At 39.2% G+C, this 18,922-nt stretch overlaps 1 protein-coding gene across 19 annotated transcripts in view; it reads right to left on the minus strand.

Moving 5' to 3' along the window:
• The window catches only part of SGIP1 (SH3GL interacting endocytic adaptor 1), a 199,838-nt gene that overhangs the window by 53,655 nt on the left and 127,261 nt on the right, over window positions 1–18,922 (minus strand). For 12 of the 19 annotated variants that reach the window (XM_078072985.1, XM_078072973.1, XM_078072976.1 and 9 more), the window contains 8 exons: window positions 18,610–18,634; window positions 17,581–17,632; window positions 16,143–16,228; window positions 13,028–13,120; window positions 10,350–10,424; window positions 7,733–8,224; window positions 1,288–1,415; window positions 216–342 (listed from right to left, as the gene is read on the minus strand). In XM_078072985.1, coding sequence (XP_077929111.1) covers window positions 216–342; window positions 1,288–1,415; window positions 7,733–8,224; window positions 10,350–10,424; window positions 13,028–13,120; window positions 16,143–16,228; window positions 17,581–17,632; window positions 18,610–18,634 — 1,078 coding nt within the window. The remainder of the gene's footprint in view (window positions 1–215; window positions 343–1,287; window positions 1,416–7,732; window positions 8,225–10,349; window positions 10,425–13,027; window positions 13,121–16,142; window positions 16,229–17,580; window positions 17,633–18,609; window positions 18,635–18,922) is intronic. The other 7 variants (XM_078072988.1, XM_078072981.1, XM_078072980.1 and 4 more) reach the window with 1 other exon arrangement.

The following is an 18,922-nucleotide window of genomic DNA, read 5'->3' on the forward strand; positions in this document are numbered from 1 at the left end:
ACAGGTGTTAATGTTCTTTTATTTGTTTATTTGCTTAGTTGAAGCATTTCGCCTCCTTTGCTGAGAAGGTGCTTTTAAAAGAAGAGTCAGCTGATAGTAGCAGAACACAGAGCAAAACAATTTCAACCAGAAGTATAGGGCCTTGAGGTTTTCAGATGATAAAAAATAGCCAGTCACAACAACAAACAGATTAAAAGACAGGAGATAATTTTTACCAACTGTGGGAGTGGTGGCTGCGCTCAAGGAATTGGTGGATGATATTGAAGAAGTACTTTCAGCTCGGGCAAGGGGTGCTATCGGAGGAGGGCTGGAAGAATGTATGGGAGGGCTAAAAGGTCTGGGCTGCAGGAAGAAGAAAAGAGAAGAAAATTAGATAAGCAGGTTGGAGTACTCTTGTTTCATGTTTTTGACATCTTCCAGCTCTGGATATGACAACTCAGGTTCTTAAAAGAGTATAGGTGACATTATTTTTATCTTGAAATTGATTCTATCTCTACAGGGGTTTGTGGATGGAGCTGGAGGAACCATAAATCACAGTGTGCAGGTACATCAGGCTTAGAGAAGCTGAGATCTGTGATGTTTCAGGACTGTGAACCTACATGCCCTCAGGGACTAAGTAGGTAACCTCCCGTGAGAGCTTATACCCATTTTTTTTTTTTAATTTTTTATTGTCAACTGTGCTAGCTAAACCAAATATTATGGACATCACCCAGTTTGTGACTCCTGTGCGTGGATAGCAAAGAAATGGTCCTCTTCCAGAAGTCTTTTAATTGTTCACACAGAATGTTTGCCACCTCTTCAGCCTTAAAACACGATGCAAGAAACTTCTGGAACAAATTTATCAGGCTACCACCCTCCTCTATATTCACACGGTGTGCTTAACACCAGTAAGTTCTCCTAGTCTGGGGACAGAAACCAGGACTTACCCTCTCTTGCAGTCTTCCCAAGCCAGATAAATAGGGTGAAAGAAAACACCTCTCTTTCTAAAGGACTTAGCACAATTGAGCATTACTACCTTAATTTGCATCAGACCCACGCTGGCAGAACTGAGAACCCCAGCCTCCTATTCCTATCATTTTAGACCTTGACTTTAGAAAGGTGGTGGAGATTGAGGGAGGGTCAAAATGTACACCCACGAGGCAGTGACTGCCTTTCAGATGCCACATGTCAGGGCCATTTGTACAACTGATCGGAGGCCATTGAGGTAGCCTGTGTTGCAGCATCGTGGCTTCTGTTTGTCATTCTCACCATGAGTCTCTGAGCAAGCCGGGGCAAAAGGGAACATACCACATCTCCAACTCCGGGTTTTCCTGGAGGTAGCTTTGGCCGAGATGGAGGCCGGGGAGGAGGCGGTGGAGGGGTGGTGCTGCTGCAGGGAACCAAGGGAGTGGCTGGTCGAGCAGGGGATGATGCACCTGAAAAACAAGCTGGTATTAACAATGACCGGAACCACACGTGGCCAAGAGCTGTCATCGTGGAATCCTCCTTCCCCATCCCCCCCAGGACAGCACCAGTCCCGGACAATTTTCTTCACCCCAGCAGTTAGTACACTCAACACTCTAGCATCTAGTGTGTATGTGTGTTTTTTTTTTTAATAAAGAAAAAAAATCACTCAGTTGAACTAGAGCTGATGGCAGAAGCTGAAGCTTATTGCCTTTTGTTGTCATGTGACACCCAGTGAAAGGTAAATCCTTTTATTATTCTCTGTGATGGAAAATATGCTTTAAGACACTTTTAGCCTGGTGGTGAGGACCTTTCATTTTGACCACATACACACCAAACTTAAAATAAGTTCTCTTGTTTTTGCATATTCAGAATTTATGTCCAAGATGGAAATGGAAGTTAGACCTTGAAGGAAGGTGAATGATTTTTCCACATTATATATATACATATACATATATATATTAAAAAAAACATGTAGAAGAGAATTATCTTTTTTACTGTGCTTCAAAATATGAATGCTAACTTTAATAAATCTAAGTAAACATTTGATGGTAAGCAAAGGATGGAACCATAAGAAAGTAAATTAGATGTTGCACAAGTAATTTGCATTTAGAATCTTAATAACAGAATCACACTGAATTTAGAGGATTGTATTTTTTGAAGGAGGCTGCTTAGTAATCTGTTCTATGTAGAGTTGGCCCATGATGATTTTGTGGTGATTTTGAAAAGAACCTCTTGGATTTACTTTTCTGGCTGTCAATGACAAACATGGGAAACACAGAAGACACACAGAGGTCGGCATGCACACTAATCAGCACACCAGTAGGGTCTTGAGACTCAGGGGTCGGTCTATCCTTAACCAGATGTCTGGGGTACATGGATAAACTACTTGACTCCAAACCTGAAGAAATTCAGATCAATATTCCAAACAGTGCTTGTTCAGAAAAGTTCCAACTACTCCGGAGGTTTTGTCACTTTGGTTAGAAGCACAGGTATGAGATCATTTCAAAACATTCTAAGAAATCCCACCTCAGGAAAATAACCACCCACTCCACTCCTGTCATCCAACGTGCCACAAAACTGTGTTCTCTGGAGAAACCTAGATCAGCAAGATGCTAATCTTCATCTACAGATCTCCAGATTCCCAAAGAGCTTTGAAGTTGAACAACAAAACCCATCATCTTGGAATCTGCTCTCAGCTTAAGAGTCCCTGGGGGTAAACCTTGCTCCCCTTATTTAAATACAACCTGAAATATTGAGTGTGTTGTGTTTCTCTGTGCTGTTTATTCTAAGTGTAATTTCGTTAGTGTGAAACCCTACTAAAATTACCGCCACCTCCATCCCTATCCCTACTGCCTCTCCACCGCTACCACTTTTTTACTGTATTCTTACTTTTTATTTTATTGGGCCAAGATCAATGCTAGGCACTTCACATGCATTATCTTATTTAATCCCCACACTAAGTTTTGCAGGAACGTACTGTAGTTATCTGAATCAGAACTAGAGCTCAGAGATATTGAGTAACTTGCTCAAGGTCCCATAGCTCAGATGGTTGATTTAACTCCAAAGCTCAAGCTCTTAAATGCAGTGTCTTGTAGCTTTAGATGGAATGTGAAGTCCCACATTTTGCATAAAGTCTGCTCTTACTTTTGCAACAGCAGCTTGCCAACATCTCTCTCAATGTAAATATTTTTAGTCTTTGGATAATCTTTTCTTGAATAAAAAAAGAAGATATGTTTTGACAGATCCCACTACAAAGTTTCCTTTTGACTTAATAGATTGACACCCAGGATGTTTTCAGGAAACAGAAGTGACAGCAGAGAAATGGAAAATAAACCTTTAAACAACAAAGTCTTTGTCAGGAAGTTTCATGGGGCTCCTTCTAGGTTCTGTTTCACTGGAAAACCACACCATAGGGATGGTTCAAAATATCTATCCATGGGTCTATTTCCAAGAAATAGTCTTCTGAATCAAGCTCAGGAAAAGGTCAGCTGCTTATCTTTTCTCTATGTGTTCTAAGAGGGAAAGTTTTGAAAATCACTGTCAGTAATGCTTGGGAAAGTTAATATTGGGGTTGTCAGCAAGGCAGTATGGAATAAGGAAAAAAACCGAATGAAAAGGCAGATGATCTGAGTTCTGGCTCTGCCTGGCTCTTATTGGCTGTGGGATTTTAACCTCTCTGAACCAGAAATGAAACATTTCTATCTTACAGGGTAGTTGTAACAATCGAAATGGAAAATGCTTATCAAGTGTTTAGTAAACTATAAAATGCTACACAAATAAAAGAGAATAGATGTTGATGATGATGGTAAAGACTGTCTTTTCATATAGACACAACTAAAAGCAAAGAAAAAAGTGGCTAGTTAACTGTTTTCTTTTCACTTTTTCCTAACTGGATTGATTTAATTGATTTGTCGTGCAGTTAGAAAGACGCTGAGGCAGTGTTTAAGAAGCAAAACCCTCTTGACAGACCTGAGGTTCAGCAGAGGGTAGTCAGGGCCTGAGGGGGATTTTATAAGTGAACTGAGGTTTCCCATGCTTTTTTGAGGTTGCACAATTGTTTCGTATTCTAAGAGTGTAGAAGACTATTTGCACGTCTCTATCCTCATTCTCTGATCTGGAATCATATTTTTATTTCTTCTACAAGCAGTGTTTATTCCCAAGAGCAGTGCTGGGGAAAAAAACTGGACATTTGCTGTTTCAGGTTTAACTTTAAAAATCACCTGTATGTTATTTGAGTTTTGTGAGTTCAAAAAAGTTGACAGCCATTGACATGCTTTCAATCCATTTGCTGCTTCAACTTGAAGTTCTAACGTAATTTTTTTGGTAGCCCCTTGAAAGCCACATAATGATTGCTTCAACTTCCATCTCTCTTTGCTGGCTAGTGGCCTCCCTATTTGGACTCTGCCACTCTAAAAGACACGTAGTTAGGAAATATATTTGTTTAGGTCAACCCCAGTTGTTTATAAATGTGTGTGTGTGTGTGTATAACATCTTCTAATATTGCCTTAGTTTCTCAAGCTGGAAAGTGTTGCACTGAACATTCTATCTTTACTGACATCTCTCTTTCCCTGGTGTCTACAGGCCAATAAAACTCTTTCTCCCTCCCATTCCCTGGCACACCACCCACAAGGAAGAAGAAATGGCCTTTGCCAAGAGAATTGTCATCTGCATTCCAATAAAGCAAAGTTCTGGCCAAACTAGGTATTTATAACTTTGCCATAAGGAAATCGAAGTTCTTGAAGCAAATCCTGAATCCAACTGTTTTTCGACATCGGGTAACTCAACTGATTCACAAGGCTGCGTGTACTGTCTATGCTTGGTCAGTGATCAAGTGAATGAAATTTTAAAATTGAGCATAATGGTACCCAGTTAAATATAGTTTGAGATGTACAGGAAAATCTAGTCTCATCAGGCTAAGTGTTATAAAAAGGAGGTCTTGAGAAACATTGCTAATCTTTAAAACATGAGGCCATCTCATTGTTCTAATCATAAATTTACATTTCTGCTAGTCTGTGTATATTCCATCAATAAAACATTAAATAGCAAATAAACTGGGACTTAATTAAGGAGATAATGTGCAAAGTTTTATTTATTCATGAGCTTCATTGACCCAGTTCAATCTTCCACTTAGAAATCAGATCTTTTACCAACAAAGTATAGTCTTTTTCCAGCTCAATTATTAAGAATCAATAGTCTTTACTGGTAACACCTAAAAATAATTTTAAATAATTTACAAAGCTAAACATAGAGATGACGACAAAATTCTCAAAGATTTCAGGAAGAAAGCCAAGGCTCCCTTCTTCACTCATTAGATCAGTGGTCAATTCAATTAAATGTCTTCCTGAGTCTCGTGGAAAGTGATGGAAGAAACAGAGGAGCGACAAATCTGCCCTGTCCTCCCTTTCCTCAACTAAACACGTTCATTTTGAGGAAAGCACAGTGGCCCACCACTGGAATAAGGGGATTATTCCTCTAGAAGCCTTTCCGGAAGATGAGAGCTTCACTCTGGGAAGAGAGCACCATAGAAGACCCTGGAAGCACTCCCCCTCTTTGACAGTAGACAGGTTTGAAGTTTGAAATGAAGGCTTTAAGTAGGGTCCTTTTATTACCTTTACAGATATGTAAGGAGGCTTATATTCCCAAAATGATCTAAAAACGCAACAGAGGATGAAGGCGGGTGCTCTAACCCTCTAGAATTATGGAGAGGAGCATAGAGAGTGGGTTTTGAGAGAAAACTGTTGGTGATTTTGTTGATGACACAGGGCAGAATAGGTGGTGGGTGTCAGTGGTCAAATAAGTTTGGGATATTTTGTAACTAAACTTTAAAAGAGTGCCAGGAGAGCCCCGGGGTTAAGAGCACAGGCTTAGAATCAGACAGACCTGAGTATGACTGAGTATCCCAAGTCTACCACCTGTAGCTGTGTAAACTTGGGAAAATTACTTGACATCTCTGAGCTTCAGTTTTCCCAAGTGTACACAGCTGTAAAACAGGAGAAATAAGAGAGCATTTATCACATGGGGTTGTTTTAAGGATGAAATGATGTGCACAAAGGATTAAGATGATACCCAGGAGAAGAAACTATAGCTGTTATTATCGGCAAATTAAAGGCTGTCAGAGGTCCTATGGTAAAGAAACCTGCTGATTTTATTTTAACACAATGTTCCCCAAATTTATTTGCATATTGAGTAGTTTTCCTTTTTTTGGTGGAGGAAGGCACCTAGGGCACACGCAATGATATAAAACATCAATTTTGTGTTGGGTACAGGTGACTCTCCAGCCCTCTCCTTGATCAGATTGGATGCTTGAAACACAGGAATTTTCAAACACAGAGCAAGCACTGAAATACTCCATTGAAAGAGGCAGCAATGATAAATGACTATTAGAGTGGAGACAAATGTCTTTCCTTCCTGTCTCTTACTAGATCTAAATAGCATAAACTTGGTCACCTCTTCCAAAGCAAATGAAAAACAAAAAACTCAGAAGGTGCCTAAACTGAACCCACAGGCACAGGAGGGAAGGCTCTTGGTGGGGGGGGGGGGGGGTTCTTGTCAGATCAATGTGAGCACCAGTAGAAGAAAAAATATGGAAGAAGAGACCTTAGAAAATCTTGATCTTTTTCGGTGTGCATGGCAGCTGTTGCCATCTTTTTATAGGATGAGAACACAAAATGAAGCTTCAAAGAAGGAAAACCAAAATGTTAGATTCAACATCAACATTTGCATAGAGGGTCCCAAATGTCCATTTCTGATAGACTTCTCCATCACCTGTCACCATGCTTAGAGTTGACTTCATAGGCTGATGAGCTTATCAAAATAAAATCAAAGAATAATTTGTCTTCAGTGGCAGTTTGATATATCGTGGACGTAGTAAGGTACATTCTATTTGCTGTCCCCTAAAAAATCTCCTTTTCAAACCCTACTTCTTTTTTTCTGAAGTAATTAGAGGGGTTAACATAGCTCTCCCCCTACAGAAAAAGAAAGAAAGGAAAAAGAAAAAGAAGTCGAAGAAGAAACAACACATTGACCTACCTACCAAAATTAGGATCCTTGGGAAAAAAACAGTATAAACTTTCAGTTATAAGATGAATACAGTCTGAGGATCTAATGCATAACACGGTGACTATAGCACTGTATTGTATAATTGATAACACCATATCGTATAATTGTAATTTGTTGAGAGAGTAGAGCTTAAATGTTCTCACCCTTCCCCCTACCCAACCCCCCCAAAGGTAAATATGTGATGTGCTAATTAACTCGATGGGAGGAATCCTTTTACTATATCTATATCTATACCTATATCTATCTATATATCTCAAGTCATCACATTGTGCACTTTAAATATCTCATAATTTTGCCAATGATATCTCAATAAAGCTGAAAACAAAACAAACTAGAAAACGTTCTTGTACAGGCATCTGACAGGGAAATGAGACACTCAGCATGAAACTCACTGGCTATGAAATCTGCCTTTCTAGAACTTTCCTGAATTCCAAACAATGACAAAGCAGCTTCCTTTAAAAAATATGTACTTCCTAACTGCAGGGTGGAAGGCAGGGCGCTCCTAAGGAGTGCTAGGAGTGCAGGGCAGAGCACATCACAGACTCGCACTATGACGGTTAGCATTCGATGCACTAGGACATGCCATGGGGCCACGGAACACCCGAACCAAAGGAGGGATGGCTGAAGCTCTAAAGCCAACTGCCAGGCAGGAGGAGGGTGTCGCTCACACTGCAGCAGCCACGGCCATTCCCGGGCACATGAAGCACACTCAAACAGTAAGACGTACCACTGGTGGTCCCCGTACCACTGCCCGAGCCAGGTCCAGGGGATGAAACCACAGTCCTGTAGGTGGGTGGTGGTGGGGGAGGTGGGGTTGCTCTCTGTCCCAGCCCAAAATCTTTGGGAGATGAGATTGTTTCTAAGTAATCATCTTTAATGAAGGTCTGCTCAGCGATTTTCTTCTGGACTTCTTCTAAATTGAGCGGCGACGGTACATTTCGAGGAGGACCAGAGGGTCCTGGGGGGCCTGGAGGGCCCGGGGGGCCCAGAGCTGGGGAGTCAGATGGGTTGTCTGATGCAGTTGGTGGGGACACCACCTTTTCCCTTGGAGTCAACTCTGGAGTAACATGTTCCGGGGACGTATCAGAAAAATGGACCCACTTTTCTTCAGCATTAACAGCAACAGACTTGGGGGATAACACTGGGCCAAAAATGCTGTCCAAGTCATTGATTGATGGTAGTTTTTCAATTTTGACCTCTGTGGCTGACTGGTCATTTCCTGTGGTTAAAGTAGTTGATTTTTAACTTTAATTGACTTGGTGAATATTATTTGTATGGGGGGGCGGGAGGGGTGAGATAAAGAATAGTAAACAGATTGCCCTGTGAGGTGTAAAAATAACTGAATCAGAGCTAAAGGGGAAGAGAGCATTCCCTGCCTCCATAATGTGAGCATCATCTTCTTATGCTGTTATTTTGCCCTTTCTGCTGGGTGACCCCAGGTAGCTATTTTTACCACCATTGAAAGCACTGAGTATGCTACTGTTCTCAAAGTCTGCTCACAAGAGTGCAAAGGGTGATCACTTCGAAAGGGCTGCACTTTGAAAAGGTTCACAGAGTTCAGGCTCTGGAACTGCAATCCCAAAAGGGAGGTCCCTTCTGAAAGTCTAGCCTAGAGACAACACAGTAGAAAAATAATTGATAGCTGAAAATCACCCTCATATTTGATAAAGACTGCTCTAGCATATTAAAATGTTTGGTGAGACTAAGAATGTCTTTTTGTTTAAAAAATTATTATATCATAATTAGCTGTACATCCTCCACCTTAAATACACCAGAAACACAGTACAAAGGTTATTTAAAGAAATATCCCCACACGTATATTTACAAACATACACATATACATCCCACATACAACACACACAAGTTATTGAGAAGACATCTACTACTTATCAGAACTGTTTTGTATATACTTGTTTAATAGGGAGGAAAACTGTCAAAACATCTTTATAATTTCTTTTCCCATCAAGTCTAACCTGTTAACATCGTAGGTGTAACTGTGATATACATCTATCTGGAGTCATGAAACGGAAAATCTCGGTTTTGCTTCAACATTAGCATCAGCTCTTCTCTTTAATTCTTATCAGTAATAAGAGAAAAAAATTTAAAACTATCTTCTACAGCTTGGCAGGAAATGCTTGAAAACAACTGCAATGTGAGGAAGTGCACTTTTTAAACACTGAGGTTATTGAAATTAGAAGCTGTTCCCTGAATGATTGCAAAGCAGAAGCAGAAGCAACTTTACCTTTAAATAACTCATCGTCTCTAAGAACTGGCTCAGTACTTCCATATTTCACATTAGAAAAGAATTAACCTTCAAGGCTCCAAGGCTACAGATAAATGGGGTAGCAGTTTGCATGTCCCACACTATATATAATTTTGTTGCTGGTAGATTTATTTATACCTGACATATTTATGGGAATACAAGGAGCCAAAATGATTTGAACTTGCAAACACCTTTACCTATGATGCTCTGGATGATTCTTCGATGGGTTTTAATCAATATAAATTTCAAAAATGACTATGCCTTGCACTCGGTCTTGTTGATAAATACCTACTCTGTAGCTATCAAACTCACCAGGCTGCAAAAATAGCAAAGGACAAAGCAGCAGTATAATTCCAAAGGGGATAAAGAACCATATTCTAAGGGCCCAGACACATAACATAGCAATTACTGCTTTTGACTTGCTGGCCCAATAGGACAAGGTAGATTATAAATTGCATGAATCTGTAATATTGATTTTAATAGGAGGTAAAGATGTGCCTTAGAAATCATCTGTCTAAAGGCATGTGGCAATTCTTTGCCATATTTCATTATCCTTACACATCTCTTTACTGTGGGATAATAATGATTCCTGGGAAAAAAATTCCCCAGCTCCCAAGCTTACCCACAGGCTGCACATCCTGTGAACCATTCTACGTCTTTGTAGATCAGACAGTTTTAATTCTAGAAAAATAATGATCTGTTCTTGGGAAAATACGAATTGTGCCTTGAGATTTTTTTAATTCGTAAATCATTAACATAAGATCTAATGGAGTGAAAGGCCAATTAGACAAAGACTTTTGATATTGAGATTTTCTTTTTCTTTCATCTCACAAGTAAATGTGACCCTCATTCAACAAAATGATACATAGGAAAAAGGAGTTGAGAAAGTGAACCTTTTTGTGAAACCTGAGAATGATACTTTAAAATAAGTCTGCATAGTAAATCGTCATGGAAGGAAAACCCAGTGCAAACATTTTCATGCTTGAGTTTCTATAGCTCCTGACACATCCAGGGCAGGTTGAGGTCCAGGGCCACTGCTGATTGCTGTTATCATCCCGGCACCGAAAAAACTGAAGCTTACCTGGTGCAACTGTGAGCGGGGAGCCTGTTCGGGGTGGGGTGGCTGGTACGTTTTTGGGAGGCAGTGGTGGGGGTGCTGCAAAGACACGAGAAACCAAGCATCATTGATCACTTTCTCCATAAGTTACAAATATTCTGTAGATAAGCAGGATTTGGGCTTTCATTCATATTCCTGTTATTGGAAATGCTACAACCATTAATGGTCTAAATTTTTTTCAGTTCAGAGTTAAGAAACGGAAGCAGGACCCATTCAGATTCTTCCATTTTATGAAAATAAGAATCTGTCAAAAGGATGTCAGATGATAACAATAATAATGTCATCATTTTATTCATTCATCCCTTTATTTGACAAACTTGAAGCACTGGCAAAGTTCCAGATCGTTCTAGGAACTGGGGGCATGGGGTTGAATAAAAGGAGCCTCTGTCCTCAAGGAATTTATGATTGAATGAATGAATATCATGTTAACAGAGGATCACAATCCAGGGTGTGGTGAAGGGAATGAGAATGTCTTGGTGGAGGCTCGGGTGAGGGGTTTTTAATATAGTCAGGATACTATTGCCTAGATGGAGTCTGTAAAGATGTCTCAAAGTTACACATCTTAACTTTCAGTATATTTTTGAAAGTCTGAAGCAATATGATTGAGGGCAAGAAAAAATATACAGATTCCCTTGGTAAAAATGATGGTGAACCAAACCCCCTGTGATAGAAAAAGTATTGTCTTACGGCCCCAGCCCAGAGATTCAGCCTTCTGAACTGGACTTGTCATTTTGTGGGCAAGGTTAGGATTACTGTAGCAACAGGTACATTTTTTTTCTTATTCTCTCTTTAAATGCATGCTTTCCTGTCGCTGGCTACGTTTGGTAGATTCAAAGAGTTCACACTAGTCTTATAAACCAGACTCAAGTTCATTTGTGAATCTTGAATGTTGTCCAATCTTCCATGACCTAAAAGCAGAGTGGGTCAGCGGGGCACTGGCTGGAGAGAGCTTGGCCGTACCCTCGGCCTGCCTGCACTAGAAGAGGCCCTTTCTGTCACTCCAGCCCCACCTGACTTCATTTAATTTTAGAAAGCATCCTGTCTTTCTACACAAGAAGCATGACTAAAAGCTATCTTCCTAAAGCCCAGAAATATGTAGTTCCTAATCTTAGTTATGAGCTTCCAAAAACTACACCTCAAATGGATCATGTTTTTCCATAGAAGTTAAGAGTCAATCAGGGGCTCTGTTTCTGACTAAGGTTCTCTGCAAAAATTAAGGTCATAATCAACAAAAACACATAAAACACCATAAAAGCCTAATAATCTAAAACAGCAAACTTATGCTGCAATCACGAAATGAGCAAAATTATCCAAAACACATAGATTCTACAACAGCCTTTGCTGTGCTAAGTGTAACCACACCACATAAAATCAGAAAACTCGAAAATGCCAATAATTGGTCTTAAAATCAATGCATCCTCTACATAAACATTTCATTTATGTCCTTTCTTGGAATCTAGGAAAGGTTTTCTAGGAATAATCTGGGTGGCTCAGATTTCTCAAGAAAGCTTTTCAAGGAAGTTAGAGTTTTTCTCTGGCTTTGTTTCTCAGTAGTAGAGAGAATCATTCAAAGTCACCCCACTGGGGTTCATATTCTTTCAAAGCACATCTTGAAAAGTTTAGATGCTTAAAATAGTTATTGGTGATGCTGTTTTTCCTGTCCTGTTTTATGAGAGAAATATCTTTGAAAAGATATTTTCACCCGGATCACATGGTTTTATAGCGATATCTCCAGCAAACAACCTCATGGGCCTTTGATCAGGAATCCCCTTGGTTAATTCCAATGATTATTTTTGGGCCCCATAAAGTAGAACCCTGGGATCGCTGAACTGGAAGAGTATTAATTGGTGTGTATGTGAGCTTCACAAAACGAAAATACTCTCTGCATTCCACCACTCCCCCAAACTTCTTTCTCTGAGACCCAGTCTTCTTCCCACAGGCATTTTAACAAGTGCTTTCCACAAGCACATACGCTATGGGAAGTCCAATGAAGTGAGAACTCAAGAAATACATCAAGCAGGTGGCTTGACCAAAGGAGCAATCCATGCAGGCCAAATAGTCCAACCCACTACAGGTGAAGAGCATCTTCAGGAGGAAGTGGGGGGTGTGCTGGAATAGCAGCGCTCGCGGCCCCTGATTTGAGACAAGTTTGCCCTTACCTCCTGTTTCAGCTTCCCACCAAATAGCATCATTTCTCTTACTCTCCAATTATCCCTCTTTCGTCTCAATGTGTCCTTTCTGTCCCATGCATCCTCCTTGTCCCGTAGGACTCACAGAGACTATCTGATTTGTTCACTTTTGTGTTGTGTGATAGCCCAGTACCTGGAGCATGGTTGGTTTCTTTACCTTCCTTGCTTCTCCCTCTTATATCCGCATATTGAACGAATGAATGAATGAGTCTATAGGATGTCAGAAGAGGCTATGATTCAAAGTTAATAATTTTACTTTATTATATTATTCTTGCCTTGACAAACTGCCCTAGGCCCCTTTAAGTCTAAAGCCTATTAGAATCACATCTTTTCTTAATATTATATAGTCCAAATGTTGCTTACGTACTTTCTACAAGTTGCCTAATTTCACTATGCAGACAGACAGTAAAATGAGTCACTTATTTTTCCAGACACAGCAGACACATAACTTACTTCCAGTGGGAAAAGGCCTTGTTAACTTTGGCGACTCGATGCTTGGATTAATTGGTTGGCCTGAACCCCATATCTCAGGCTGATCTAAAAGAACTGAAAACATAAAAGAAAATTTCCCAGGGTGAGTTCAAAAAAGAAACGTTCCTGGATCTTAGAGCTTAAAATTTCAATTTAAAGTTGAGCTTCGCAAAATTATCTCCCTCTTGCCTCAGTCCTAGCAAAGTAATTCAGAAGTGTGTTACTCCTCATGCTTTTCAAGCAAAGAATGCAAATGGCGGTGGGGGGTGTGTGTGTGTGTGTGTGTGTGTGTGTGTGGTGATGGTAGGGGTGTCAGCGTGTGCACACATAGCTAAATAAAAACTTTGGAAATAGAGCATCTGTATTTTCTTCCTGGTTGGTCAGTTAAGGACATTCTGAATGTCAGTACATATACTGGTTCTATTTCTGATGCCCATTTGAAGATCCAGGCGTTAATCCCATGGACAGTCATTTCGAGTTGGTTTATTTAAAGTTTCATGTGAATCAGTTACAGAAATGAAAATTCCTGGGTTCTGTAGAGTGGTTCATAACTTTAAAGGATCATATAGGGTCTTTAAATAAGCCTTTTACAGCATCATAAAGAGAAATGACATTATTCTAAAAATGTTTGGTAAATATCTTAAGAGAACCAGAAAATAAATAAGAGTTTCCACACTTAAAGTAAATCAGAGAAATTAGGTATTGGGCCTAATGACACTGAACCTAATTTGTTTCTATTTCTTCTGTCCCCTTGTTTAGATTTTTTTTATTGCTATGGTAACAATGTAAACAACCAGATCTTCTCTGCACATATCATGTGCCAGGATCTATGTAAGTACTGCTTGTAATTCATTATGTTGTAAAATACAGGCTGGGAAGTTAGTGGGATGTGAATTTGAATCCTGTCTCTACAGTTAAGACTGTAGGACCTTGGGCCAGTGGTTTCACCTCTGAGCTTCCCTTCCTTCGGTGTAGAGATAATAAGAGCAATCTGAGAGTTACTAAAAGGATCACAGGAGATAATACAAATAAATACAAGGCATATAAACTCCATAAAACACACTTATCCCAAGGCCAGTAGCTATTATTAGGTATTCTAATCCATACAACACCGCCCGGTGGTTGATATTAGTACCATTTTCAGCAGGGGAAGCAAAGATTAAAGTGTTTAAATAACATGCCCAAGAGCTACCTGGTGAGGTAGAGGAGCCAGGATCTGATCCTGGGCATGCACACCTAACTCCAAAATACATATTTTCTCCCCAGGCCTTTTAAATTAGTGATGGGAGAATCAATAAAAAGAAGTGAGAGTGAGTCGATCTGAAAGGTAAGTGCGGATATTGGAAGAGCTAGTGTGCTTGGTGCAAATGTTGGAACTTTGGGGGATGAAACCACCTCAAGACAAAGCAAGCCAGGCTCATAGACAAGTTCAGGTGTGTATCTCCTTTCCATCACAAACCCAAAGATGGTCTTAGTTCTGTTTTAACATGAAAGCAAATATTATCCAAAGATGTGAAGCAGCATTTTTTTGTATGGATTTGATGTGGGACACCACCTTGATTTTTTAAAAACTGTTTCCTATTTTGTAAATCAAGTTTCCATACAGTCACGGAATTCCTTTAATAGGTAGATTCAGAGGCAACAAATCAAATCCCACCTTTAGTCATTACACAATATAGTCATTAAAAAACAAACTTGATCATAGTTGAGTTAGTAAGACAACTGACAGACTCATTGCAAGGCCAACTTTACTTAGGGATTCTAAGTTGTAGACATTCAAATCCCTGAAGGAGCAGTTTAGGGATGTTCCTTATGTGTTTTCCTAACTTAATGATTGAAAAATATTTTGATGTGGTTGACTGCTAGCTCTCTTCCAGTATCCATTCTCCATTTCTCCTCAGTTAAAAAGTTCTAGCTGGCCATATGGCACTAAATTCTCTCTTATTGGCTCTGGCTAAAGTGACATATGTCTCTTTCAGATTTTGCCCTCACAGGAATTGGCAGTGAGTATACTAGTCCTCCCTTTCCCCTCACTTTATTCTAACTGGGAGATGATGAGAGCTGGACCAGCTCCTTTGGACCCAGAGACAAAGGCCACATGTTAAGAATAGCAGACCCACCTTACCAGTCCTATATTGTTTACTTTGAGATTGTTGACATAAAACAGAGATAAAATTCTATATTGTTTAAGTCCCTGTACTTTGGAGTCTCTTTGCTACTGTAGCTCAGTCTACTCATTATGCTTTCAAGTCCTGTTGTCCTTAACAGTTAAACTTGATTTCTTTGACCAACAGTATAAAAAATAACATTTTATTATACACACACCACAGTGTTTTTAGATCAAATGACTTTTCAGAAAAAACATTCCGTATTACCAAACACAGCTACCAGAGATACATGCACTGGACATAAATACATTTCAGGAATAGATTGGATCCCTTTTATAAGGAGCTTCATTTTTGTCAGGAAGGTATATATTATTTATAGCCATCCAAAAAAGATGGTTAATTTTAAAAAGTTAAATGTTTCATTCTAGGAGGAAATATTTAGTAGGCAAACCCAATAATAATGGCTGAATTGATATTTTTTCTGCAACATTTTATTTGTAAGTTGCTCAGTGATTCAAGGTCATTCCTGGGTCTCGAGCCTGCAAACAAGCCTGTTGTGAGCAATCCAATTGACACTTCCACCCACCAGGTGAAGACGAGAGTAAATGTGGTCGGAGAGGTTGAATCACCGTGACAGTGACTCTGCCAGGGAGTGTGAAGGTCTGGCTCCACCATGATGACCGTTTGGCTCACAGAGCACTTATTCCCTGACTTATTCCCAGTGATTTGTATCCATTTGCAATAATTCTTACTGATCACTTTTGAGGAGTGAACTTGTTAGCTACTTGATATTTCCGGAAGTAAAGTTTCAAATCCTACAATACTGGAGGTTTTCAAATGCAACTCTTGTTCCAACAGCACACCTAGATCAGAACTTTTCTTTCCCTTGAGGATCTGATGGGACATGGCTCAAAACACATACCTTTGCTCTAGGTGAGTTATACTTCAATGAAAAGAAAACACTCTATAGAGATACACACTTTTCCTACCTTCTGTCTTCTGTTCCTCAAAAGCTGATTCTAATGGTGGACCAAAGAGGGGAGCAAGGGCCATCGTGTCATCTGTAGGCTTTTTGCTAAATCACACAGATTAAAACAAAACAGAGAGAAAGGGAATATTAATGCTAAAAAGATACACAAGCTTTCGAATATTTTTCATGGTAAGGCAGATAGATGTGTGTGTACACAGGCATGAATGGACGCTCCCATGGGGCTAGAAAGTATACGTAAAAATATCAAATGTATTATGGACCAAGAGAATTAGTAGGAGATAAGATCCCCAGTTCTCAGTGGGAAACCAAGGAGATGGCCCAATAGAAATGAGTTGAAAAAGAAAAACTCTTTCAAATCATCATGATTCTCTATACCTAGAAGAGATAATACTAGAGATAACAGTTTATTGCAAAGCACCTTAGTCTCTTCGGATCTCAAAAACCATTTATATTTGTCTTCATCACATCCCTGTATTGTAGTTAATGCGGTTGGTGATTAGTAAAAGTCAGGTATAGGGAGGTTAAATGACAAGCCACCCAGGAAGTTTGTGTTTGAATCAGAAACTAGGTCTACTAGTTTCTAATTTCCATCCTGTCTCCCCAACCAACAAACACAATAGACTAGCTATAACCTCCTAACACCTTAAACACAGCTTATCTCAGAAAAAGAACATTGAGAAATCAAGGGGAAAGGAGGGAATAAGTTAAAATCTTACCCTTTCTCTTAATTATTACTTAAACTGATTATTAACAAAAGGCTGCATAATCTTCATTTCTTCCCAGACCTGATCCCCCTCATTGATCCTGATGAGTTCTGTGTGTGTGTGTGTGTGTGTGTGTGTGTGTGTGTGTCTGTGTCTGTGTAGTGGGAGTAAGAGGTGAAGGGGGAGTGGGGCTGGAGAAGGAGGGAAAATGAAAAAGATCCACCTTTTAAATAGAAATAGTAGTCTTTTTGGAAAACAATGCCCATTTGTACAGTACTTAACCCAAAGAATACACAGTGCAAAAATACAATGTTTTGTCAAAGACAAAAAAAAACAAATAGAAGATTCTTTTGGTGTATGACAGGTGCAATGTATCACGAAATTGGATCCAACTGAACAGGTTATTCTTTATAGGGCAATATAATCATGTATCAGATCAGCATTGCAAACACCAAAAGTCGTCTTCATACAGACTTTAACCCTCCCATTAGTGAGGGGTCTGCACATTCTGATAGACAGTCACTTTAGATGACTATACAGTTCTTCCCCCTAAGGATCTTCCTCAGGCTGCACTTGTGAGAAATGACAACATACTTGAATCATGCTATGGACTTACATATGAACAGAGCCTTTATTAATAGAAGTTGAAAGTTCAGCCTAAAGGAGATTTGCTGAATTGTTAACATTGCATGAAGCCTTACATAAAACACAACTAACGCCTTCCATGCTCACCTTATAAGTTCTGGAGTTGGTGTGGAACGCCTGGGTCTTGCCATTTCTTCACCTGATGTACAGGACAAAGAAAGCTTTTAGGCATACTTTTACTATTCCTTCCTGATATGTCTTATGAGCTATGTTTGGAAACACTTAGAGATTTAAGTCCCATCAATAAGCAACTCAATATGAAATTTTTGCAAAACAAACCCTCTACCCTGCAATTTAACAGCCACGTATCAGACATATGTAGTAGCATTTGATCTGGCGTTTGTAAAGCCTAATCAACCAAGGAATTACCATGATAAGCTGTTACACGGAAGAGTTGTATATTGCAGAGTTTAGCGGAGTAGCCTACCATTCTTCAAACGTCTGCCGCCTTGAGCAGTTCCGCTTTCCAATTACCATAAGAGAATACTAAGCCAGGCCATATGCACATAGTACAGGAATCCAGCATTCTTTGCCTGTTCTTTTCTTGAAATGCCAAGAAAATGTTATATGAATTTAGAATTTGCTAGAATGTGCTATATGCCACAGAGGAAAATCATGCCCTACGTAAATTATAACCTGTATCATATCACTTTGGTTGACTACAATTTTTATATCAGATAACATTATGAATGGGTTAGTTGCATCTATCTTCAGTTCCTTCTGCCCTTCTCCTCTCCCCTCCCCCCTCAACAAACCCACATTTGATTAAGTTCATTTCTAAAGGCAAATGATACATCAAGGGTTGATAAATAAAGGAAGAAGATAGCAATGTTTTTCCAAAAACATACTCATTTTCAGAATTTAAATATTAATCATTCAGAACCCATGAGGCCCCTTTATCATTACAAAATTTCTTTGCTGTAAAAGTAAAGCATTCATGAGCCTTAAAAATCAAGCCCAAGAGTGTATAATGCAAATACATACATATATATATATGTATATATATATATATATATATATATATATACATATATATATATATGTATACTCCAAGATCCAAGGAACTATTTCTTCTTTTAAAATTTATTCTATTTCTGGTAGCTAGGATATACTTACTGGATAAGTTCCTTTTAATTGCACCCTAGAATTAGAAATAGACACTATAAGGCTTAAGACCACATATATGTTATGTACAATATGTATATTTCTGTCATTGCAATTCAACTGAACTCAGAAATGCAGATGGGGAAAAATGAAATTTTTCTCAGAATTGTATTCAAGTTGGAAATTGTAGACAAACACATATAAATCAGTTTTTCGTTTTACTCAGGGATTATAGAGAGAAATGGAGGGTAAATCATAAGTCTCTGAACCAGAAAAACCCCTTACCTGGGTAGATTTGGTAAATTAAGCAAACATTGAATAGTCT

This window comes from Halichoerus grypus, chromosome 5 (assembly GCF_964656455.1).
Source record: "Halichoerus grypus chromosome 5, mHalGry1.hap1.1, whole genome shotgun sequence".
In the NCBI taxonomy this organism is placed as follows: Eukaryota; Metazoa; Chordata; class Mammalia; order Carnivora; family Phocidae; genus Halichoerus; species Halichoerus grypus.